The 25,145-nt window shown below is 41.6% G+C and overlaps 3 protein-coding genes and 1 long non-coding RNA gene across 7 annotated transcripts; 1 reads left to right on the top strand and 3 right to left on the bottom strand.

Annotated features, from left to right (window-relative positions):
• Positions 1-562: 562 nt before the first annotated feature.
• LOC118364485 (CD83 antigen-like) lies at positions 563-3,397 on the bottom strand. Its single transcript, XM_035746054.2, has 6 exons — positions 3,207-3,397; positions 2,836-3,015; positions 2,608-2,744; positions 2,221-2,458; positions 1,955-2,055; positions 563-1,815 (listed from the first exon to the last, which is right to left on the bottom strand). The coding sequence occupies exons 2-6, from the start codon at positions 2,861-2,863 to the stop codon at positions 1,663-1,665; spliced, it is 657 nt and encodes a 218-aa protein (XP_035601947.1). The 5' UTR covers positions 2,864-3,015; positions 3,207-3,397; the 3' UTR covers positions 563-1,662.
• A 4,174-nt stretch (positions 3,398-7,571) lies between these two features.
• On the top strand, positions 7,572-8,007 carry LOC118364488 (uncharacterized). Its single transcript, XR_004821596.1, has 3 exons — positions 7,572-7,702; positions 7,809-7,851; positions 7,960-8,007. It is a non-coding gene; the product is annotated as an uncharacterized LOC118364488 (long non-coding RNA).
• A 310-nt stretch (positions 8,008-8,317) lies between these two features.
• LOC118364483 (collagen alpha-1(VIII) chain-like) lies at positions 8,318-20,311 on the bottom strand. Of its 3 annotated transcripts, none has more exons than XM_052489620.1 (26): positions 20,144-20,311; positions 17,587-17,671; positions 17,205-17,270; positions 16,967-17,100; positions 16,722-16,859; positions 16,445-16,498; positions 16,301-16,354; positions 16,013-16,066; positions 15,666-15,719; positions 14,879-14,932; positions 14,538-14,591; positions 14,205-14,258; positions 14,018-14,071; positions 13,832-13,876; positions 13,447-13,500; positions 13,293-13,346; positions 13,049-13,102; positions 12,508-12,579; positions 12,373-12,408; positions 12,009-12,053; positions 11,854-11,886; positions 11,399-11,545; positions 11,075-11,251; positions 10,891-10,981; positions 10,660-10,737; positions 8,318-10,455 (listed from the first exon to the last, which is right to left on the bottom strand). In XM_052489620.1, the coding sequence occupies exons 1-26, from the start codon at positions 20,162-20,164 to the stop codon at positions 10,244-10,246; spliced, it is 1,974 nt and encodes a 657-aa protein (XP_052345580.1). In that variant the 5' UTR covers positions 20,165-20,311; the 3' UTR covers positions 8,318-10,243. The 3 variants fall into 3 exon arrangements, with proteins under 3 accessions (XP_052345580.1, XP_052345581.1, XP_052345583.1); XM_052489621.1 differs by lacking the exon at positions 20,144-20,311 and adding an exon at positions 17,779-17,961; XM_052489623.1 differs by lacking the exons at positions 8,318-10,455; positions 10,660-10,737; positions 10,891-10,981 and having other exon boundaries at positions 11,100-11,251; positions 11,407-11,545.
• A 1,101-nt stretch (positions 20,312-21,412) lies between these two features.
• LOC118364479 (U11/U12 small nuclear ribonucleoprotein 48 kDa protein-like) lies at positions 21,413-24,685 on the bottom strand. 2 transcript variants are annotated; one of them, XM_035746043.2, is made up of 8 exons: positions 24,111-24,685; positions 23,781-23,841; positions 23,567-23,647; positions 22,714-22,899; positions 22,476-22,597; positions 22,275-22,378; positions 21,971-22,150; positions 21,413-21,785 (listed from the first exon to the last, which is right to left on the bottom strand). In XM_035746043.2, exons 1-8 carry the CDS (start codon positions 24,216-24,218, stop codon positions 21,782-21,784), a joined length of 846 nt encoding a protein of 281 aa, XP_035601936.1. In that variant the 5' UTR covers positions 24,219-24,685; the 3' UTR covers positions 21,413-21,781. The 2 variants fall into 2 exon arrangements, with proteins under 2 accessions (XP_035601936.1, XP_035601935.1); XM_035746042.2 differs by having other exon boundaries at positions 21,413-21,802; positions 24,111-24,679.
• Positions 24,686-25,145: the final 460 nt, after the last annotated feature.

Genomic DNA, 25,145 nt, shown 5'->3' with positions numbered 1-25,145 from the left:
CAAGCTACACTTACCCCTAGATCAGACAATAAGCTTAGAGACAAGTGATTCCATGAATATGTTGATATCAAGCTTATTATTATTATTATTGTGCAATAATGTATTGAGTGCTATGATCAGACAATTGTCATGAAAAAGGTCACTGTTATTGTATATGACCCATATCCATGCACTCCTCATGTCCAATCTGTCCTGTGATGCAATACATTTGAGTTATTCTATAGTATTAAATGTTTTTTAACTACATGGAATTTAATGTTTGTAAAAGATTCACGTGTTCAATGTTGTTTAGATCATATGGCTTAACCTGGCTTCCATTTTATGCTGTTTGATGTTACTTTGTAATGTGTTTGACGATGACAGAGACCTCACACAATTGTTTGTCACTCAAAGGATTATTAGCAAAGAGGTATTTATGTATTTAACTATTAAAACAGCTATCCAAAAATATAATTGAGGATAATTGTGATCATCCCAATAATTGTGATCATCCGGGCTCAAAATTGGCACATTAGTCATTTACGTCACCTGTCAATGTTGTAAAGTCAAGGTACAGTATATAACTAAAATAAAAAATGACAGAATGTGTCTTGTGAAATAGGTAGAGATTTGTTAAAAGCCATTTAGCACCTCAGACAGCATACATCAGATACAGTTAGTTACCAAATTATTTACAAGGCTTCTTTATTTTCAATGTATCCACAGAATTGCTGATCATGTTTAAAAAACAATACAAGTTCATTTTCTGCCAATTACTTTTCACCAAAGCCCACTTTCATTTTGCTTTGAGGAAAATTACACATTGGTCATTTCCCAGTTCAAAGTCAATGTCGACTTCAATTCCTGGGTTGACTCAAATGTAAATGGGATTAACCCCCACGTTGCCATGGAGCAACCCTCCAGAATGACCCCTCATCGTGGACCATTCCTGCACCCCTTCCTGAAGCTCCTTATTGAGGTTAGATCTTGGGGCTTAGATCGTGGGTCCCTTCAGCAGGCCCTGCTGCCTGCGCATCACAGGCGAGTGGATGCTGCAGACGAGCAATCAGTAAGTTTAATTACTTTGAAAAGCCTACACATATTGGTTCTATAGTCCCAGCCAGAGGATTGTCTGCCTCCATCTGCTCTAGAGGTGAACTCTTCTCCTGGAAAGTACAAGTATTGGGTTGTTAGTTTACCTGAAATGCACAAGGTCCTCTACTCTGACAATTAATCCAGAGATAAAAGGGTAAGCTTAGTTTGTTTCTAGTAATCTCTCCATCAGTCTTCTTCTGACTTTATATTGCGTTTGGCAACCAACTTTAAGGTGCATTACTGCCACCAACTGGGCTGGAGTGAGTGTGGATCGCAGTTCATCTTTCAATCACCCATGTGGGTATATGCTCTGAAAAACCAATGAGGAGATGGGAGAAGCTGGACTTGCAGTGCATAAAGCGTCTATTTTAGCACCTGGCTACGCAGGCGCCTGTTGATGCGCGCGAGCAGTTTGGATGAAATTGCTGAATAACAGGTATGTGTACATTTATTTTGCCACGCGCACAACGCAAGCGGTGTGGTCAGCATGATAGACTCGTTGCTCAGCTTCAAACGTGCCCTAGTCTTTCTCTGCATTTCCTCTTAACGTTCAAGTATACAATGAGCCCAAACTAGCAGAACAGGCTCTCACACACAGACATGTTTTATGGAACCCTGTCTCGACCAGTTTGGCCCCAGAGTGTAAATCAACATTAAATCTTTCTTCTCAAGGGGTGCATCTAGAAGTGGTTCTTGTGGATACTTCTTACTCCTTTGCAATAACATATTCCTTAGGATGACCTATGGTAAGAATGAGGATTATTGAGTCAATAACTGTAACATTTCAAAGAAAATGAAATACATGAAAACCATAAAATGTTTGTTTCTTTTATCTGTTAAAAATAATAATAGAGGAACAGCTGGCAGTGTAGTAACTCACATAGCTGATGGTGAATATCAGCAATGCCGCCACAATCCCCACAATGGAAAGAACTAGAATGGTATCCCTTTCTTCTGATTGGTCTGTGGACTCAAGGCAACCTGCAAAACAAGTATCCACAAATCCTTGAGCATCACTAGAAACATTTTTAAATAATTTAGCAGCATAGATGAACTCTCTCTGGGTCCAATTTAAAACACTCACATACAGTATACAGTAGGTATATATACCAAAACAAGCACACAATGAGAGTAGAACACACGTACCTGTCACTCTGAGGTGAACCTGCCCCTCCTGGTTCTGCTCTCCTACAGGTGCTGCCAGGAGACACTTGTACCTCCCGCTATCAACAGCTGTTACATTGGGCAGGAAGATATCGAAAGAATCATCAGCCAAAAGTTCCACTTCACGCTCCAGGCCTGTGTACCACTGGGTGGTGCTTTTAGGTGATGATAGCCTCTTCATCAATAGACCGGACTCCTTATTAGAGGGCTCCTCACCCAGCTGGGAGAAGAGGGTTTGAGGTTACTATATGCCCTTAACAGCTGGTCTGGGACCAGTGCTGTATGTTTTTGGCATATATTGCACTTGTACAGAATTTGGTCAGATGGTTCATAACACAGTTTGTGCTATCACAATAATAGAAAGCTTACCTTGTACCACCTCACCGCCCGGTATTGGACCCCAGGCTTACATATTGCTTTACATTTCAGAATTGAGTCCTCTCCACAAACTGACTTCACCTCTTCTGTAGGCCTATCCTGTATGAGGCCACCTTGCACAGAGGCAGCTTTAGACAAACACAAGGTAAATCATTATTTCAGGTGAGCCTGCCTCATTGGAATATCAAATTCATTATTAAAAATAAAATGACAACATACCTAATATGCAGACGAGTTGAAAAAGCATAATTGTAGTACACAGTAAAGAAGATGACGATTTAGAACAGGAGGGTAGCAGTTTATATACTTCTGAAAGAGAAGTTAAACTGGGATTTCCCCGACTGCGTCACATTCTGAAGTGCGCGTGCACTCCCTCCACCCACATGACCGATTGCGAATCTGCAGACATGAGACATGCTCACCACAGCTCTTTGCAAAATAAATGTACACACAATATACCCACATGGGTGATTGATATATGGATTGAGGTCCACACCGCCAGGTGGTGGTGGTAATGCACCTTAAAGGTGGTTGCCAACCGCCATATAAAGTCCAAAAATAATAGATTCTTAGAAATGTACTAGGTTTACCGTTTCATCTGTAGAGTAATTGTCGGAGTAGAGGATCTTATGCATTTCAGATATATTAACAACCCAATGTTTATATCCCAGGGTAAATTAGGTAGCTAAATTGGCATGAATGTTTCAGGCGTTTTCCACGTGCGTGTCCTGATCAAGTCTGGTGTGGATGGACAAAATTAACATGCGCACATGGATGTACGAGCGCGCCGGCTCTGTCATCATGAGTCAGTGGAGATATGATGGCGATGCGTTGGCTCATTCTCCAGATGTGTTTGGGTATTTTTTTTTCAATGAATCTGGCGTTAAATTTAAGAGAAAACGGAATTTTAGTTACTGGGAGTCGTTGTTATTTCAGAACGTTAACTCAATACTTTATTTCGCAGTTTATTAGTTGTATTCTACATCATTGCATCATATCCTGATTTGTAGAAGGCAATTTTACGCAAGTGCTTGTAATGTATGGCCGTAACGTTAGTGTCGTGCCTATGATTTTCTTTCTGTTGAAGGTGTTAAAATAGATAGAAATACAACATTACAATATAGGAAAAATATTAAGATAGGTCTACACTATATTAACCTTTGGACTGGTTTTTGCTACCTGAAAGTGAATGTTTGGGGTGGGGGAATTCCCAGTGAATTCCGCGATCAGACTTCCTCAATTAGATTTGGTTTATTCGTAACGTGTCGAGTGGGTCGTTGGAGTAATTATAGCTGTCTGTGTCCGATTAAATAACGTCTCTTATAGTGTATTAGGTATTTTAGTTAAAATACAATCATGGAAATACACACTTCATTGACAAGTATGTGGGCACCTGCTCATCGAACGCCTCATTTCAAAATCATGGCCATTAATATGGAGTTGGTCCCCCTATTTCTGCTATAACAGCCTCTGCTCTTCTGGGAAGGCTTTCCATAAGATGTTGGAACATTGCTGAGGGGACTCATTGCTGAGGGGACTTGCTTACATTCAGTCACAAGAGCATTAGTGAAGTCAGGCACTGATGTTGGGGATTAGGAGTCTGCGTTCCAATTCATCCCAAAGGTGTTAGATGGGGTTGAGCTGCTCTGTGCAGGCCAGCTAAATTCTTCCACAACGATCTCAACAAACCATGTATTTATGGACCTCGCTTTGTGCACAGGGGCCTTGTCATGCTGAAACAGGAAAGAGCCTTTCCCAAACTGTTGCCACAAATTTGGAAGCCCAGAATTGTCTAGAATGTTATTGTATTGTGTAGCGGTAAGATTTCCCTTCACTGGAACTAAGGAGCCAAGCCCGAACCATGAAAAACAGCCCCAAACCATTATTCCTCCTCCACCAAACTTTACAGTTGGCACTATGCATTGGGGAAGGTAGCATTCTTTTGGCATCCACCAAACCCAGATTCTTCCGTCAGACTGCCAGATGGTGAAGTGTGATTCATCACTCGCGAGAACATGTTTCCACTGCTCCAGAGTCCAATGACGGCGAGCTTTACACCACTCCAGCCGACGCTTGGCATTGCGATCTTAGGCTTGTGTGTGGCTGCTCTGCCATTGATACCCATTTCATGAAGCGCCTGATGAAAAGTTATTGTGCTGACTTTGCTTCCAAAGGCAGTTTGGAACTAGGTAGTGAGTGTTGCAACCGAGGACAGACGATTTTTATGCACTACTGCTTCAGCACTCGGCTGTCCCAATCTGTGAGGTTTTGTGGCCTACCACTTTGCGGCTGAGCCATTGTTGCTCCTAGACGTTTCTAGCACTTATAGTTGAACTTGGCAGCTCTAGCAGGGCAGAAATTTGACAAACGGACTTGTTGGAATGGTGGCCTCCTATGACGGTGCCACATTGAAAGTCACTGAGCTCTTCAGTCGGGCTATTCTACTGTCAGTGTTACCTATGGAGATTGCATGGCTGTGTGCTCTATTTTATACACATTTTTGCAATGTGTGTGACTGAAATAGCCAAATCCACTCATTTGAAGGGGTGTCCCCATACTTTCGGCCGTGTAGTACAGTTCACTCCTGGTACATGGTGATATCATGTACTTTTTGACCAATAGTTGTTTTCTTTTGGCTTGTTTCTTCCGTTTTTCAGTTTTGTCCTTTAACCAATGTATGTTAAAATAAATAGCTTAGATACAATAGTGAAAACAGATAAACAGTTCTACAACTGAACATCAGAAATCAACAAAGTGCCTCCCCTGCCACGAAAGACTGAGGTATATGAATGGCTGCCGTTTTACAGTCTCCTAACCAATTGCGCTATTGTGTTTAAAAAAAAAGTTATTTGTAACTTATTTTGTACATAAAGTTTCTGCCACCGTCTCTTATGACCGAAAAGAGCTTCTCGAAATCAGGACAGCTATTACTCCCCTCGTATTGAAAGACAATTTTTTTCTTTAACGAGTCGGACGAGAGGGATTTACTCCAGACACCCGACAAGGCCCTCATCCCCGTCATTTGCAGGGGACAGAGATATTGAGAATGAAGATCGGGAAGCCTTATAAGGATCCGGTGGCGAGTGTTTAATTTGCCTTTGTACGTCGGCTAAGAGGTCCGATGGTAATCATAGGATAGAAAATAGACGAACTACAAGCACGTATATCCTACCAATAGGACATTAGAAACTGTAATATCTTAAGTTTCACAGAGTCGTGTCTGAACTACGACATGAATAGCATACAGCTGGTGGGTTATACACTGTATCGGCAGGATAGAACAGTAGCCTCTGGTAAGACAAGGGGTGGCAGTCTATGTATTTTTGTAAACAACTGCTGGTGCACGATATCTAAGGAAGTCTCGAGGTTTCGCTCGCCTGAGAGTATCTCATGATATGCTGTAGACCACACTATTTACCAAGAGTTTTCATCTATATTCTTCGTAGCTGTCTATTTACCACCACAAACCGATGCTGGCACTAAGACAGCACTCAATGAGCTGTATATGGCCATAAGCCGTATAGGAAATTGCTCATCCAAAGGCGGTGCTCCTATTGGCCGGGGACTTTAATGCAGGGAAACTTAAATCCGTTTTAGCTCATTTCTACCAGCATGTTAAATGTGCAACCAGAGAGAAAAAAACTCTTGACCACCTTTCCTTCTCATACAGAGACGCATACAAAACTCTCCCTAGCCCTCCATTTGGCAAATCTGACCATAATTCTGTCCTCCTGATTCCTGCTTACAAGCTAAAACTAAAGCAGGAAGCACCAGTGAATCTGTCAATAAATGAGTGGTCAAATGAAGCAGATGCTAAGCTACAGGACTGTTATGCTAGCACAGACTGGAATATGTTCCGGGATTCTTCCGATGGCAGTGAGGAGTACACCACATCAGTCACTGGCTTCAATAAGTGCACCTACGACGTCGTCCCCACAGTGACTGTACGTACATACCTCAACTAGAAGCCATGGATTACAGGCAACATCCACACTGAGCTAAAGGGTATAGCTACTGCTTTCAAGGAGCAAGACTAACCCAGAAGCTTATAAGGAATCCCGCTATGCCCTCCAACAAACTGTCAAACAGGGAAAGAGTCAATACAGGACTAAGATGGAATTGTACTACACCGGCTCCGACGCTCGTCAGATGTGGCAGGGCTTGCAAACTATTAGACTACAACGGGAAACACAGCCGCGAGCTGCTCAGTGACCCGAGCCTACCAGTCAAGCTTAATAACTTCGATGCTTGCTTCGAGGCAAGTAACACTGAAACATGCATGAGATCATCAGCTGTTCCGGACGACTGTGATCACGCTCTCCGTCGCAGATGTGAGTAATACCTTTTAAAGTTGTGCACATTTTTCAGGAACTTATTTTCGCTCGTGAGAGCTAATTTCAAAACCATTGTTTTTATAATTTAAGACATTCTGGAAAATGGATTTTAAAGCTTAGCTTTGGGGATCTAACGCAAGTTTTTAGGTCTCAGGAAAGGACATCGCACTATTGTGACCACATCTATTAAACTGACACCAGTCAGTTTAATATGCTGCATAATATAGTGGATTTAGGTTGAAATTATCCTTTCTTGATGTGAAGTGGATTCCCAATCCCACTCGTCCTTTTCTTTGTTCACGTTTCAGTTTAAGTGTCCGCAGCCCCTGTAGAGGATAATCAAATTGCCTACATATGTCAGGAGGGTAATGTCACACTAGAAGCACCGTTATAAAGAATTGGATGCCCAATGTGAGGAGAGCTGGACCATTGGCAAAGAGGTCAACTATTGCATATATGCTTATGACAAGTAGATACAATGTGAAGTCAGGCATTTTCTATTAGCATTATAATTTTTTCACATCTCACCATTGATAGTATCATCAACAGTATGCAGAGGGGCAGGGGCCATTTCAATTGAGACATGACATGTGATAAGATATTTTTCTTTCTGCAGCCCATTGCCATTTATAAAAACGACAGGGGTAAAGTAAGGACAAAGGAATTACATTCCTCCATGCAAGGACGTGTTCTTTGGAAAAGTCATCCTTAGTAAATGTGCCAATGTCACATTAACTATTGGTTGCACCAAGGTAGGTCAACTTTCTGAATACAATTCACCTTCCTTTCCTCTGTTAGTGTCTGCAAAGTACCAACATAGTACAAATCTTTTTTTTTATTCACCCCTTCATTTTTTAGAAACAGGATGGGTTACATAAAGAGACCAGGATCCACTTCTTAGGTATGGTTTCCCCTGAAGTTATTGGTGTATTACACAACATATCTACCATTGATATAAATATTAAGCATTGTTGTCATCATTGCTCATATCACTCTTTTTGCTACTTAGGGACAAACGCTGTCGCTGCCACCGCAAACGCTCAACTAGCTCATTATGGTAAATAATGCTGTTTTTAGACCATGCATTACATTTGGATTGTACTATTATCAAAATAAAATATACTTTACAGCTGCAGATGATCCATTTCTATAACTATCAGAACAAGTTTTGTTGCCACAGGGAAATTCTTGTTCTTTTAATTTTATTACAATGAGAGATTTTGAAATGAGTGTTAGACAATCAGCATTTTTCAAATAATGCAAGTAATTAATTTAACAAATATTTTCTTATTTTTTTAATTGTAGGACTTTGGGCATTGATGATGCTTTTGGTCTTTTTGATTGTACTTTAAATGTCATCTGAAGGAAGCTAAAGCAACGGGACTCCAACGATGTTGGTCTCACCCAGATGACACCCCTTGACATCGATCCAGCTGATAAAGCACAGTTAGGCCCACTTTTTCAAAGTTAATCTACTATAAGCCTGATGTAATTAATCTAAGAGAAACAAATGACTTCTACAGCTTTTAGTTGTATCTTTTTTGTCTCATTACTGTCTTCTACACAACGTTACTTTCTTTCTTATGACCACCCATTTTTTAAAACCTGTACAGAACATAGTAAAACTCAACCAAGTAAACCAGTATGATGGGTGAAGTTCACATCTTTTTACCTAAGAGAGGAAGAAAGTGTTGTGTTTTAAATGAAAATTCAACCAAACATTTCTCACTGCTGACCACATACAATTAACTGCACTGTATTATCATTTCACCATAGAGATGTACTGTACAGTAGTGTTTAACACTTGGTAATGATTCTTCTTACCTCCTTCCAGTCCATAAAACCAAACACTTTTATATGAACTGACAACCATCATTTTACACACTAAGAGGAGCCCTTTTGAACACGAGCAGCGTTAAACATTTTAATAAGGTTTATTTTCTTGTGTTCATTCATGTGTACTTTCATAGCATAGTTATATACCATCATGTTTAGCATGCTTTTGATGAGAGAATCACCCATTTTCATGCTCTGCTCATTTTCTAATCTGTCCTGTGATGTGGTGATGCATTAAAAATACTTGTCTCCAAACATTTTGACTCTTTTGTATCAGGGTTCTGATTGCCAACAAAAGTACAAATGTTAAGAACATGTGTGTGATATACTTGAGTTTACGATGATTCTCAAATGAAGATTGACAATGACAAAAATATCAATTAAGAGGTGATAAGAGTTTAACATCCTGTTCATGTGAAAGTTATTTATGCAAAATAAATCATGTACATGAAAATCTATTTAAAATCAAAATCGCCTTCCAATGAATATAGTAAATTGATTTAATCGACAGACATTTTGTGCTGTCCTACAAATCATTGCCAGATTATTTAACTATAGAAATTCCAAATACAATATACTGTATAACACATTTCAATGTATTATTTTTAATATGAAATAATATCAAATAGTATGTTATTTTATATTGATCAATGTTATCTTGACTGTGAACATCTGTTAATGGGGGAATAAATTATTTAGATTAACCCAAATATGAGATCACTGAAAGAGACCACACATTCTCAGAAACACGCTCAAACTGTGGTGACTAAAAAAGTGAGGACTCATCTTAAGAAAAAGTAAGAAGAATTTATCTAAAACAGTAATATTTCAGAACACACAGTACATGTACTTGCGATACTTTACAAAATTATTTACATCACTTTTTTATTTTCAATGTATACCCATCATTGTTGATCATATCAAAAACAAAACCTGACTGATAGCCAGAGACTCCTGCAAGTTTCATTTTCTGCCAATTTCTTTTAGCCAGTTTCTCAAGCCCCTTTACTTATGGTTTGCATGGAGGAAGACAATTTCATTTTTGTTTCTGCATAAAAAAATCTATTTTGGCCTAACAAAAAAGGTATCAATTATGCCTAAACAGAGTTCATTTGGAGCCTTGCTTGGCTCAGATGAAATGCGTCAAGGCTGGTTTCATCTCTGTGCAGAGTCCAGCGTGTCCCACCAAACCCTTCCATCACTGGTGAGCCCCATTGAACAGTGCTCGGATTAATTACATTTCAATACCAGTCAATACAGGAATTGAATTAGGCATGAAATTCAAAAAGATCAATACTGTACACATTGGTAATTTCCCAGTTCAAAACTCAATGTCAATTCCTGGTTTGGCTGAGATGTGAATTGAATTAACTTCAATGTTGCCATGGAGCGACCGTCCAGAGTGACCCCTCGTCGTGGACCATTCCTTCACCTTTTCCTGAACCTCCTTGTTGGGGTTAAATCTTGGGGCTTAGATCGCGGGGTCCCTTCACTAGGCCCTGCTCCTTGCGCATCACAGGCGCGTGAATGCTGCAGTCCCGTGCCTCACAGAAGCCGGGCACTCCTGCGTTGCCTGCCATGCCAGGCTGGCCCAAAGCGCCTGTGAAACCACGGGGCCCTCTGTGACCTGCCAAACCATTCTTTGGCTCTGCTGGGTGGCCTGGCAGCCCTGTGGGGAAATGTTTTTAACAATTGGAGGTGGAGTCTTAAAAGTTCACTTGAAAATACTTCCTGCTAACATCAATGTTGAATAAAACCACACAATGCCTATTCCAGTGAATCTGGATGTGAGTTACAGATATTTTACAACAATTCTAAGACAAGCAATTCTGAGGTAGACCTGAGTTTCACACCAGTGGAAACAGTTTCCTACCTCTGAGGCCTTGATGCCCATCGTGTCCTGGCAGACCTTTACCAGGCTCACCGCCCTTTCCTTTCGGGCCTTTTGTTCCTGTGGAGTAGAACAGAGAGCTTAGGGGTGCACTCTGAAGCTATGCCACTACAAAGGAGCTCCACTAATTTTCACTTGAAATGAGCCTTACTGATCAGGGTTTAGTTTACCTGTAATCAAGTTTGGTTGAACTAAGACATTTGGATTATATACCTCTTTCCCCCTCTGCCCCCTTCTGACCATCCACTCCTGTGTCCCCTTGGATGCCCCTGCCTCCTTTGACTCCAGCTTTGCCCGCTTTACCCTGAGAAAGAGAGAGGTCAACAGAAATTATCATCGTTTGGAATAAAGGCTTTCTATGGAAGATGGGGGTTGGTTTGGGGGCTGTGTGACTCACGGGTTTGCCTGATTCTCCAGTTGGTCCCCTGGTTCCGGGTGGCCCAATAAGTGTGCGGTTGTTGATGGGGCAGCCCTGGGAACACTTGACTCGGATGGAAGCTGCATACTGGGAGATCTGGGCTGTCACCACTCCTTTACACAGCTGCAATACCTGTTCATCTGTCAGCCCAGGGCCCTGAGGTGAAAAAGCTGGCAATCAATCAACCAAGCAAATAAATAATTGATCAATCAGTCAGCAAACATTCTTGCTAGATATGGGTCAATGTAAAATAAGGGGGAGACCCTTCCTCCAGGCAGACTGGAGTTGGCTCCTGATACGCACAGGGGCACCTGGCACTCCTTTAGGTCCAGAGCCACCTTTGACGCCCAGGTCACCGCCTGGACCTGGCTCTCCTCTGGAGCCTGGGATGCCGGGGGGTCCATTTCGTCCAACAATGCCATCAGGGCCGATGGTACCTCTCTCCCCTTGCTGCCATTCAGAGATGAGGGGAAGGAGAGAGACAGACAGAGGGGGGACACTGTTCAGTCACTGAACACAAAAAGTCACGATTTAAACTCAATCTCAATACTTCTCCCTAATCAAATCATTTCATTCTCAATACTTTTACCTAATTAAAACAGTTCCTTTAGTATTTTATGACATAACAGGAACTCAACTCTCTACAGTATGTGCTGTTGTGTCTGCTGTCATCTAGGAACAACCTATGGTTTTTATGTGACATAGAATGGGTTAGGGTGAAAAAATCCAAATACTTTCACAGAATGGAGTATACAAACCTGTCCTTTGTCACCACGTGCTCCAAAACTTCCCTGTTTGGAAAGAGGAACGGAAACATTTTTGGTAAGAAGAAAAACAGACCCACTACATCAATGGAAACAGGAAGTAGATAGATGAGAGAGTGACGTCGCCTCGGCCTTGTCATATGATTTACCTTGTCCTCTTTCTCTCCCTTCACACCAGTTCTTCCAACCCCACCCTGAGGAAGGAACAATCAGCACATTAGATAAGTCAGTAAGATGCCAAGGCAATGATAGGTCTGCTTATTACAGCTCATCAGTCACAAAGGAAAGACCCAAACATAAACAGTAGATCGCCAATACACATCCACTTTCACTTACTGTGTGTGTGTGTGTGTGTGTGTGTGTGTGTGTGTGTGTGTGTGTGTGTGTGTGTGTGTGTGTGTGTGTGTGTGTGTGTGTGTGTGTGTGTGTGTGTGTGTGTGTGTGTGCTTGATTAACTGTGAAAAATTGACTGGTAATTTAGCAGTGTGATGGGGAATGTAAATAAAAGGTTACCTTCTCACCATCAGGTCCTGTCTCCCCTTTGGCTCCCTAGAAACAACGTATTAAATCAAAAATTGTATAATCACAAAAGTCAATGATGATAATTGTAGTGGTAATGACAATGTTGGAGTAATGACATATACACACAGGCTGGGCCTGCAGGCCTTTAGGTCCTGGTTTCCCTGGAATTCCTGCATCTCCTCTCGCTCCTTGAGGCCCCTGTAATATGAAACACACACATAGGTAAACTGAACGAGAACCCTTGTTCAAAAAGAGGAATTTAGTTCAATTCCAATGACAGATCATTTTTAATTGTCTCAACGTATAGCAAGAGACACGGTACTCTTGCCACAACATTTCTGACAGTGTTTTTTCATAACTAAAACCATCTGTGTTTTTAACTGGCACTGAAACCTTTTCAGGGACTTTACCAACAGATCTGATGTTTTCAGGGACTTTACTAACATATCTGTTACCTTCCTTGTTTTGACTGTCAACAATATCACATGGGTCTGTCCACCCACATGAAACCCTTAAGCAACATGGCATTTACATCTGATTAACAACACTGAGGGGACTTTACTGAGGAATGTGGAAGTGACAGTGTCTGTATTGTGATCTGTAGTCTACTGTGCACATGTGATTGAGATTAGAGCACCTCATATAGTGGTTATAAAGCCTGTCTTACCCCAGCTCCTACTCTCCCAGGAGGTCCCCTCACACCACGATCCCCGCTCATGCCCTAGGAGGGAAGACTGGCCATTATTCACAAAGTATTCATTTAAGTATTAAAAGTTCATGTCCACTTTTAGTTTATTTAGTAAATATTTTCTTAAAACTGCATTGTTCGTTAAGTGCTTGTAAGTAAGCATTTCACGACCATTGTGATGATGTCATCCTGATACCCAGCATGCAATTTTCCTTCACTTTACCTTTTGTCCAAACTCTCCAGGAAAGCCGATCACCCCAGGAACTCCAAGAGGACCCTGGAAAATAAACAGTAAATGTAGTTTGTTAGGAGAAATCCCATCAACAGATTCCTTATCTATTTATTACTAATTTAGTGGTTATCATACTGATACTCACATCCTCTCCAGGCTCCCCATCACTGCCTGGCATGCCCCCTGGGCCTTGGTCACCCTGAGAGAGAGGAAAGAGAGAGATACAGAGAAAACAGAAAGTAGAAGAGAAGAGAGCAAGGGAGACATACTACAGTATCAATCTAATCTCCCACGTGGAGAAGGTGCTATCGTTATGGCCAAAAGTGTTTAACAGCCACATGACTCACAAAATCAACAATAGCAAAACCTTCAGTGAAAATAACAGTATGCAGTTTAGGGAAAACACCCATGAACACACATACATCTTGGGGGAACCAGAGTAGTTTCTGTGAAGAGGAAGGGCCAATTACTTTTGAGAGCAACTAGAGTACTTTCTGTGAAAACAACAACTCCTGTCCCCCTAAACATACCTTGTGACCGGTCTCTCCTCTGCCTCCTGGCTCTCCAGGATACCCCTATAAAACACAGAAAGAAAAAGCAAGTTAGGATTGGTCTCTCTCCATGTAGGGAATAGCATAGTCTTAGTAGATAAGGAGAAACAAGAGATCCAAATGGAGAGATGAATGGTGTGACGGATAGACAGACATCCATCTTACATTATAGCCCATCTCCCCATGGTCTCCTGAGAATCCAGGTGCTCCAATCTGACCCTGTGGAAGAGAACGGATGAGATGGAAGACATTTTAGACAGGAAATAGAAGTTATACGATTTGTTTTAAATAATGAGTTATTGAACCCCGGTTTAATTAACCATGGTCACAAAGCAAGATTGAAAGGCGCTACCTTTTCCCCGTCTGTTCCCTCAGGACCCTGTTTCCCTTCTGCTCCAGTTGATCCCTGAGAAGGTCGGAAAAAAAGATGTCTCAACATGGCCAGAACAAATTACAATAATTTGTATGTTGTTTATATGTTAAATAGAAATGATCACATCACATAGCCTGTTTGAGGCTTTCACGTCACAAAGTCTTAGTATTGCTTCTAGTGAGAGCTGTGTGAGGAGCTGAGTGAAGAATTGATTTGAGCATGTTGAGAATGTGCTGAGTTGTGGTAGCAACACTGAGCGGTGGCAACTGTTGTGAGTGGACGGTGTTGAGTTGTGGGAGCCACCATGTTTACCTTGATACCTCCAGTTCCATCAGGCCCACCAGGCCCTGCCTCACCAATTGGACCCTAGAAAAAGACAAAGAACTGAACACATGAGTAGGGCCAGACTGAAACATGCTGGAGATTTAGCATCACATTTCCTTACACTCATTTGAGGTATAACTTTATTTTACGCTACAGAAATGACCAGGTAGTGGATTTCCTTAGAAAATCCAACGGTAATTGGTAATTACACGATAATAACCTATGGATTGTTTCTTTGTTTCTGTGAGATTAATTGAAATAAAATCCCTGCTATCAAACCAAATATGGTTACCTACAAAACATAACAGCTACATTGTGTCAATACTCACAGTCTCACCCGTTACCCCCACTCCTCCGCGTGGCCCCTCCATACCGATGTCACCCTGTTGAGGATAAGGAACACACTCAGGCATAGACAGCTTCAAATTGTCAATTAAGATTTCTTGGGTGTAATTAGCGAATACTTGTGATGGCATAATGGTATTCTATGATGCCATGCTGGTACTCTGTGATGTCTCTGTGGAACAGTGGGGGTTGATAATGTCATACCTTTTTGCTGGTTTTTGGGTCTACCTTTATAGATGCGGTAAAGGAGTCAATGAAACGCAGACCGTTCCATTGACCATATCTGTGGTGTCTTTCAGTACAACTCGGAAACTCAGAACCTCTGAGTTAAAATGTACCTACGTTTTTTGCTTAGAGCTTCCTGCTGGTCAATTCTGATATTTTCCAAGTGGAAAACTCTGGCCCCATCTTTCTACAATACCTTTTTAAGAGTTTCTGAGTTCCGAGTTGTCTTGACCGTGGCAATACGGGTTTTCTGTAATGTCACACTGGTTCCCTGTGATGTCATACTGGTCCTATGTGATGTCATATTGTTTTTCGGTGATACAGCAGGGGTTTTATGTGATGTCATGCTGTTTCTTGTAGGTTTAAACTATAGACGAACATTATGGTGGCTTGGGCTGTTATTAGTGAACATTCAAATAAGATTTTGTAAAGGGTCACACTGTTTTTGATATGGGGTTATAATGGCTTTTTAGGTAAAGAGTGATTTTGTTTGATGTGATACATATTTTGTAGGATGCCGGACTGGTTTAGAGGAAGGGTCTTTACCTTTAGTCCTAGCACCCCTGTCTCACCTGGATCTCCAGGAAGACCAGGCAAGCCCTGTAGGAGAGAGAAAGAATGAGAGACAAGGTGCAAAAGAATGGAATAAAATATAGACCAAGAGAGAGAATGAGAAAGAGCTATCCTAGTTGTTGAAGCTCAGCCTTTCACCTCAACGACACAACATAGCCACTCTCCAATTCTGAATAATAAAGAGATCGCCATCTACTGGCCATAACCAATATAGAAAAACGTTACATTACTTGTGCCATGTTGCAGAATTTAGACCAGAGCAAAACAATGAAAGAGAGATACATTACATCTGTGATATCCTCTATAGGCCTCTTACTTACCTGGGCTCCAGAGAAACCAGAGGCACCGCCCTCCCCATCAGGCCCGGAGTCTCCCTGTAGAGAAGGCAAAGGTCAATACAGCTGTTGAGTCAAGTTCAAGGGTAATGTTGATGCCATACTTTTTAAGTTACATTCTTCCCAGGGAGATACTGTTTCTCTTTTGAGGTTGTGGCAAGCCTGTTTGCAGTGGGGTTGGGCAACCTGGGTTCAAGCCTTGCTTAGGGAGATGGATAGTGTCTAAGGCTGATTTGGGTGAGGTCTTTTATTTGACTTTTTTCACTTCCTCACCTCAGGCCCTGTGTCTCCTCCTCTTCCTAGAACTCCTTTGAATCCTTTGTACCCCTGAACAGAAATAATATCAACAGCATTACTCCAATAAGGATATGAGCACTATGAATTTGATTTAGTGACTATACAGTGATTAACACTCACCTCCCGTCCCTGAGCCCCAGGGAAGCCATCTTTACCTTGCAGTCCTCTGGCTCCCTAGATGGATAGACAGATAGACAGACAGATATTTTGTTTAGTCTAGAAAGCAGAAGGATACCACAGGATGGTGGTGGATGGGGTGAGTTACCCCCATACAACGCAAATCACTTAAGGACCCAGTGAATGCTATATAAATGCCATTTAATCAGTATTAATCAGTAAAGTAAATGGATGTTTGCTGTTTATAAGGTTCTAAATTACATTTACACCTTCGTCCTACCTTGGGCCCTGCAAACCCAGCGAAGCCTGGTTCTCCAGGCTCACAGTTACAGTCTGTTGGCCCCTCCTCCCCCAGAGAAGCCTCCCCACCACCAGGGGCCTGGAGCGACTCTTCGTAGGGCTCCTGCTCGTATGGTACCTACAGTTATAACATGATATCAACTTACATGACAGAACACAATGTTACATGACATGCCATTACTAAACATCACACATAACATACTTTCCCCCTTGACTTCCCCTCACCTGTGTGGTGGTGGTGTAGGGGTAGGAGTCCTCTGTGATCATGCTCACACTGGTGGGGGCTGGTGCATAGGGGTCATATCCAGATGAGGGTTGCTGCTCCTCATAGCTGTGAGTGGGCTCCGGTGGGTATTCCTCTGCCAGCGAGGAATGGGGAGCGGTGGAGGGGTTTAAGTGAGGGAAACGTTTGCATTCTGGCTTTTGACTAGAAGGAGGGACTTTGCTATGTTGTAGTTATTACCTGGTTGTGGGTATCCTGAATGCTCATAGTTGTCGACCAATGAGCCCTCATAGGTGTGTTCGTCACCTAATATGTCACAAAACAATAATTGAACAAGCCTGAAACCTTCCCAGTAAAATGATAGTCTGTTTACAAAACAAAATAGCCTGTCATTAGATAGATAAACCAATGTAATGTTTGTAAGCAAATATCAAAAATGTTTAATTGTGGTGGCATGAGAATATAGGTCTATAACATTTTAACCGCAATCTAGGTCAACTGAAATAAAATCAAGATATAGCCTACTGTTTTAGCTTACCTCTAGAAATGTGGATAATTAGCTAACACCAAACAGTAGCTATGCAAGGCTAATGGCGCTAACAGTGCACGTCAGGCAGCTCACCTGAGTGGTAACCAGAGTACTCGTCCTGCGCGTGAGAGGGGAGGATGCACAATAGGAACACGAGTAGCGGAGAGATAACCATAACCTGTAGAAAAGGCGGGAAAACAAAGCGAGGTTAAAACGACCATTTAGGCTGTAGCCTATTTCTTTGCTGCTATAACGATAACAGAAGGTAAAGGTTGGAAGACCTACCTTTGTTGGAAGATGGAAGACCTCTCAGCTCAAAATAAATAGCCTACAGGCGCTCTTATTTCGTTACACTTTTAACTCCTTCTTAAAATAACAACTGTTTTGAGGACGAACAATTAGGTGACTGTAGACGTCTAGGCTAATTAATGAAGGCTAATGGATCACTAAGAACATTTTATACCCAATCATGGCCCTTTTAAAATGTCAGATATATCTCCCTCTGGTGGTGGTTACGCACATTATAACAACTCATTAAACGCAAGCCTGTTTTCTTGTCTTGGCATTCCAGACATGTATTAATTGCCCACTTGTAGGCTATGTAACACTTGTAGGCTATGAATAATATTCATCATTTATATGGTCTATATTTGACTAATTCCTTGACAAACATCAGATTTCATATCAATCATAATATGACATCTGAAAGATCATAGGTCTGTAGTTATATATCATATAGGCCTGCAGTAAGCCTAGGCTACAGTTGGAGTAGGCTAAATGACTACGTTTAGGCCTGCCAATAAGGCCTATGATTAATCTGCTAAATAAGAAAAATGCTAACTTTATTTTCATAAAACTATATATTGTATGACAAGCAGCAAGAGTGTATATCCTACTTCAAAATGAATTCACAAAAAGCAACAGTTTGTGGAGTTGTTGCTTGGGGTTGTTGAAATAAAAATAGGGTTGCAAGGTGGCATATTAGACTATCACTAGAAAAGGCTATATGTTATTAGGGGAGATGACCAAAGATGGTCTGTGGTTGGGTAGTTTGCCGGAATATTTGGTAAATATTTGTTAAAAGACACGCTGGACATGTCACGAAGCAATCATTTCTGGTATTGAGGCATATGGCTAAATCATGTCCAAAAATACAGTCGCTTCTTCTTATTTTCCAGAAAGAAAATGGGCCAATAAACTGAAGTCACTTCCTTGGATTAACAGCAGCCTATTGGATGTCACATGACATGAGACATGTGGGAGGAAATTCTGCAGGTATCAGCCATCCAATTGATAGGGTTGTATTATGCTCTGTAGATTTAGGCAAGAGCTCATCTGCGCCTTGATTACAAGATAGAGATGAGAAATACAGGCTCAAAACGCTCTTTGTTAAGGTAAAACCACAAGGTGAGCCACAGCAGTTCTCAGGCCCTTCTCACATTCCAGGGCACTTTCTCTGTACTCTAAAGGCTCTCTTCATCCCACTCCTCTGAGAAGGTAAAATGCCTTTTCTCTGTTTGCTGTGATGTCAAGCAGCTGTCTGTCTACCATGAGTCAACCACTTTTCATCCATGCCATTTCCAGCTTGTTATTCAAAACTCCAGAGGACATCAATAAAACACGTGCAGTAGTCTATAATGGACTTAAATCAATTATTAAAAGATGATGAATAAGAGCATACATGACAAATAGTGCTCAATGATGACGCAGATAATTGAGTATATCTGTTGAAATCAACCAATTGATTTGGAGTATTCCATACATTACCTGGGCAAGTACCCAGAATGTAGAGTTGACGCCATACGTCTGGTGGTGTAAATCGTGATCACCACCGACCTCCAGGCACCCTGGGACACTGAGGTGCAGTGTGGGATATAGACTGCTCACCTCCACTAACCCTAATCCTTCCATTTGAACAGTTAGTAGTCATGAAAAAGCTATTCATTGAATAGTAATACACTATCCACAAAGAATTGCTGCAAAGAAATAAGAAATATAACTGCTTCCATCTGTACCCAGAGTGTAAAATGAGATCCTGGACTTCTTGATTGATGCAAATTTGATATTGTTCATTTATATTTAGCTACCGTTAACAAAGAAAAAACATACATTTACCCAAATTTTCAAACAACAAAATCACCTCTCAGTTGTTAAGTTGTAAAGTGCAATGTTTCAAGCCTTGTTGGTTGACTTGCTGTTGTGTGTAGTGGAGTGCTCTGTAAGATAAAGTCAAATCGGCACATTCCTGAGAAACGTACAGACTAAAGTAATTACCCTTAATTCAGAGGGAACTCAAACACTATTAGGGGCTGCATGTGAACCACAAGGCTAATCATCCTGAAAATAGGTCACATAGTATAAACGCCAATTTATATTTAGGTTTCTTTATGCTCACAACCCACCAGCTAAATCAGTCCATGTTAAATACACTCTCACACTGTACCAAAAACAAACCCTCATTACCGCATCATTACACAACCAATAGTTCGATTAGGTTCCTCAATCCAGCATCACTGAGTACACCACCTGCGGACCAGAGAACCTAGGCCCAAGAACCACACTATTGGACCAAATACAGCATTCACATTCAGAATCTGGCATAGCAACATCTCAGAAACCTTCTTAGACCATGCCTGCTCTGCTTGCTTACCTTCACCCTGGGGGCTCCCATGGTGCTGGTTCTGTCTGTTTGGTTCTGTATAATCCACTGAGACCCTCACTCAACGTATCAGATAGTCCACAGGTAAAAAAATAAAAATAAAGACAGAAAAGTCCAGTTTATTTCCTCCCTGAGCTGCACTCCTTACAGCATTCTCGCTCCCCACTCACAGCACTGGTCCCCCTTCCTCTCTCTCTCTCCCTTGCTCTCCCTCTCTCAGGGATCCATAAGGTTCTCAGGCAGCCACGGGCTCGGCTCCCTCTTCTCCTCGACAGGGTGAGAAATACCTGAGTCTAACCCTAATCCCAAATACAAACAGGGGCAGAGACCCAGACAGAAGAGAGGGATGAGAGAGTAAGGAGAACATGATAAATACAGAATTAGAGAGGGAGGGTTTAAAACAGATGAGACTAGTGCAGGGTCCATTTTGGTGACCATTTCAGTATACTGACACAGTTGTGCAGGTCCTGAATACCCCAATAACTAAAAACATTCAAAAGTTGACATTTGGAGCTGTTCAAGAAGTACAGTTAAGGTTAAGGTCAATTATATAGTCATTCAGTAAAAAAAAATGTTGATTTACATTCTGATTATGAATTGAATACCCATTTAAAGTAACGGTTTAACAGGTGATCAACCTCAGTACCAATTGAATAGTGTTGTGACAGATATTGAAAAGTATTTTTATCCCATCATTAAAAGACTGCAGATGCACATTGACCCCAGGCCTGACCTTTTATGTGTGTGCCAACTATGGACACCCCTGTCCAACATTCAATACAGTACACACTGAGAAAGGCACAAACTGCCCTGAGGGGTCTCAACCAATAGGGTTGGCCTGGGAGGGGCCATTTACACCTAAATGATTACATTAATATACATATCTGATAGAAGTGTAGATATTTCTGACCATTTCTAGTCGCAACATGGAAAGACACTGACAATTGTTGATGCAGAGTTCTTGTTAAAAAAGGAAGTAATCCATGAATTCTAAAGTAATTGTGGCTTTACAACAGAAGTAATTTTTGTGAGAATGAAAGGTAACCTTACTTCAGTAAGACTTTTCTTTGAATACTTCTAAATAAGGGCCATCACACAAAAGCTTTTACACAGATTATGACCATGATCATTAAAGTACACATATGAAGCTTCTATTCAAAGTTCAAACACAATGCTGTTTTAACTTTAAACATCAAACCGTTTTTTTGGAAGTGAGTCAAATACAGGGGTAATTATGAATGTACAACAGAATTCTGAGAATCGTGTTCGAACAGTTTATTTACATTCTGTAATCTAATACAACAGGCTTTTAATAACCTCTCTAGTTTAAGACAGTTGTTTAAAGCTGCACTGTTGCTTTAAAATATCATCATTAGATTACATCAAAGAAAGATTTGTCTGTGAGTCAAACTACAATTTCTACACACGCATACCACTTAGTATGAAACCATGAATTGGGCACTTAGTATGAAGGCGTACATTCTAAGTGGTACGCTATTATGAACATTTGATCGTAGCTTTGGTTGGCTCCTTGACCTAATCTCTGGTTTTCCAAGCCAAAGTACTAAACTTGAAAATCACTTCTCTTCCTTTTTCTTCTTCTTTTTCTTCTTTCGATCATGAGGTCTCTCATCTGGTGAGCAAGAATCCCTGTGAATGTCCACACACATTCAATTCATCAAACATGTTTACAGCCAAAGCATTCATCAACCACTAAATGTCTGCAACCAGCCTTGATGACTTCATACAATTAAACACTGTCAGATTTGAATGCATGAGACAATTGATATTCAGTCAATCCACTACTCTCTGACTCACCTCTTTCTCTTCTTCTTGCGCTCCTTCTCTCGGCTGCGCCCCTGGCCCTGCTCTGGACTGGGATATTTTCTGCGCTCTTCGATGCCGTGGTGTTTGTGCTGGGAGACGTTTCCATCCCTGGAGCTGACGTGAGATTGGCGGGACTCTATGGAGGCAGACCGCCTTTCCTCAGAACTTCTCCTGAGAAACAAACGGTTCAGGGGAGTCTGTTTTTATTTTTTACATGCTCCTTAAATAAGTATTACAGTACTAACTGGATTTTGTATGAGCCATCATGTAGGTACGAAGACATTGGTTGGATTACCTGTGAAGGCCGTGTTTGGACACTCTAACCTCTTCCTTCCGCTCCTCCTCTTTCCACTGACTGGACAGTTCAACAGAGTGGACATTAATCACATCCCGAATCACCTGCAGGATTGATGAAAAACATATCCAGATATAACACACACACATCAAAGTCAAGTACATCCATTAACATTCTATTGAAAGTCACACCCCCACACACCTCAGTGTAGGACTTCTTGGTGTTATGGACGTTCTTGGCTTTGTAAGACTGCCGCCGTCTCTTGTAGTCCCTCATCTCAGCCATCAGCTCCAGGTGAGACTTGTGCTCGTTCTGATCGTTACCTAAAGAACAGAAATGAACACAACAGACTCACTGGAATGGATTTAGAGGAGCAATTCATAAGAAAAGTGGCTTAAACCACACTACTGATCTCAATAGTTCATGTTTATAGGCCTACCCTTTTTGAGCTTGGCCACCAAATCAACATAAAGGTCCTCGTTGTTGGTTGCAACAGCTTGATCCTTCTGTTTGATGCTCTCCCTTGTCACGTGATCAAAAAGAGCCAATCGGTCTGCCACAGTAAGGTCACAGATAGCTCGCTTCTGGTTCTGAGGAACTTCTGTAGGGTCTGTGGAGTATTCACCTGCAGCACAATGAAAATGGCTTTACACACACTCACATCCTACAACAGTATCACAGAGTAGAGTCATGAGAAGTCATTCATTCAAAAGCTTTTCAGAACACATTGATCCCATCGAGATGATCACTCACACCTTCAGTATGAAAGGGTTAAAAAAAAGAGTTAAGGCCTTTCCCCAACACGTACAAGGAAAACGTGTGTGTGTCACACCACCAACAGAGGCAGCATGTTTGAAAGGATATGGCATTAAAAGGATACTGCACGTAATCAGTAAGCCTGAACGAGGGGAGAACCTCCTGTAATTACTCACCCCTGTCACTGAAAACAAAACACAGAACACATACAGATGACAAACTCAAAGAAACTATATCATAAAATAAAAAACCACAGCCACCATATTTAGCAGTGTTTATAATGAATTAATGCATGTTAATTGAGATCTTTTTAGATATGGGCAAGGCACTGAAGAACTACGAGCTTGGTAAAAAAAAAGAAGCTAAACATTGGTTGCTCTTTGGTGAAATGACCATTAATCGCTTCTCCAGAATAAAAGCATAAATATTTTGTGGGGCATGTCTACCACAGAGTCAAACGAATGCTGATGGCCATGAATACAAGCATAGGGTTTTATCAGTGACCTAACACTAATGTAAGGGTGTAAAGATCTTACTTTGGCTGTACAGTCCCTCTGTCCTAATTGGCGGTGCACTTGCTCTTGCTTGAAGAATCACTTGTTGCTGTGTGTGTTTGTCTACAGGTGAGGCAAAACACAAAGAAAGATGTGAGACAAGCAGTGGGCTTCCCCAGCCCAGGGTCAGTCCAGGGAATTGTCACAGCTACATTAAGTTGAGATTCACTTTGCAGTGGAATAGTGTGACACTCACCCATTGTGAAGCTGGTAATGCTGGCATTCTCATAACACAGAGAGGGGTCACACATCTCAGCCTTGGAAAAGGAGTTTACTTTTTATAAAAGCTTTTAAAGAACATAACAGATAAGGTTGTTGTGTAATTAGGGTGGAGAGTTTTTCCTGATCATTTGACCTCACCACTTTGGTCCGCTCTAGTTATAGGGTCCAGTTTTTCTAGGTCTGGCCCTATGGTCAGGAAAAACTCCTTACCCTAATGACACGCTACACCAAAAAGTGTTGATGGCTCAGTTGATATTTCAGTTGAGTATGTGTGTGTGTATGTGATACTGTATAGCTGTTTAACCTGTTCCTCATGGGAGTATCCAATCTGGCTGAGTTGGCAGGTGGCTTTGTGTCTCCCCATGCTCCTGCTTGGCACTCTGTGGTTCGGGTCATAGGGGCACATCTCCATCGGCTCCTGTGGAAGGTCATTTACAAGTTATAATCTCATATAGCTAACTAGCTTCCTGACCTACCTGAACTGGCCCGTTATCCTGGTCCAGTCTCGAACAGCTCATTCAGTTGTCTCTGGCAGTTCTCGGTGAACTCCGTCAACTCTTCCAAATTTCGCAGACGAGCCTGGTGATGTTCTGGTGAGTCGCACATGTCGTAGTCAGGTAAAATCTACATTGTGTTTACATTAAAAAGGGATACCTTACATTTGACTAGTTAATGTCCAACCCATATTTGATATGCAGATTTTCGAACGTTGTTCAACACCACTGTCGCATTTTAAAAACGTAGCCTGTGTGGCGCATGTAGATGACGTAAGCAGGACTGAGGTGCATTGGTGGTAATTGAAGAATAAAAATACATTTAAGGGTTAGTTTTGAATTGTACACATTTGCCGCTCAAAGCTTAATTGCAGCATACGCAGGCCTACGTAAGTAAGTAAATCAAATAAAACATATGAGATGTAGTATACAATATTACAGTTAAACAACTTCACAAAGCAAGGCATTGGGCTGTAGTAGTATCTGTCTGTCCGAATAGGGGGAAGGACTTGATGGGTAGATCTGACACTGACATTTCCTATCGTCTGAGGCAGCTAACGTTATTTGTTGCTGGGATTTTGCGAGCTTCTGGACAAAGGATCTGCAGTGGTGGGTGCGGTGGGACTCCAAGGACTGCAAGCTCAGGTCATTGCATGCAGAAGGTGTAGGTGGTGCCCGTGATGATTTTGGTTGCATGTCGTTGGATCTTCTCAAGTTGGTTGTGTTGGTGGGCTGTGAGACCTGGGTGCTATACTGGAGCACTGGACGGACAAAGCAGGTGTAGACTGTCAGAAGGTCTCGGAAGTTACATACACTGTATCTTCATTAGAAGTTGAAATCAAGAC

The sequence above is a fragment of the Oncorhynchus keta genome, chromosome 31 (assembly GCF_023373465.1).
Source record: "Oncorhynchus keta strain PuntledgeMale-10-30-2019 chromosome 31, Oket_V2, whole genome shotgun sequence".
Taxonomy (NCBI): domain Eukaryota; kingdom Metazoa; phylum Chordata; class Actinopteri; order Salmoniformes; family Salmonidae; genus Oncorhynchus; species Oncorhynchus keta.
The sequence above is the reverse complement of the archived record's forward strand: the minus strand, read 5'-3'. Positions and strand labels throughout refer to the sequence as shown.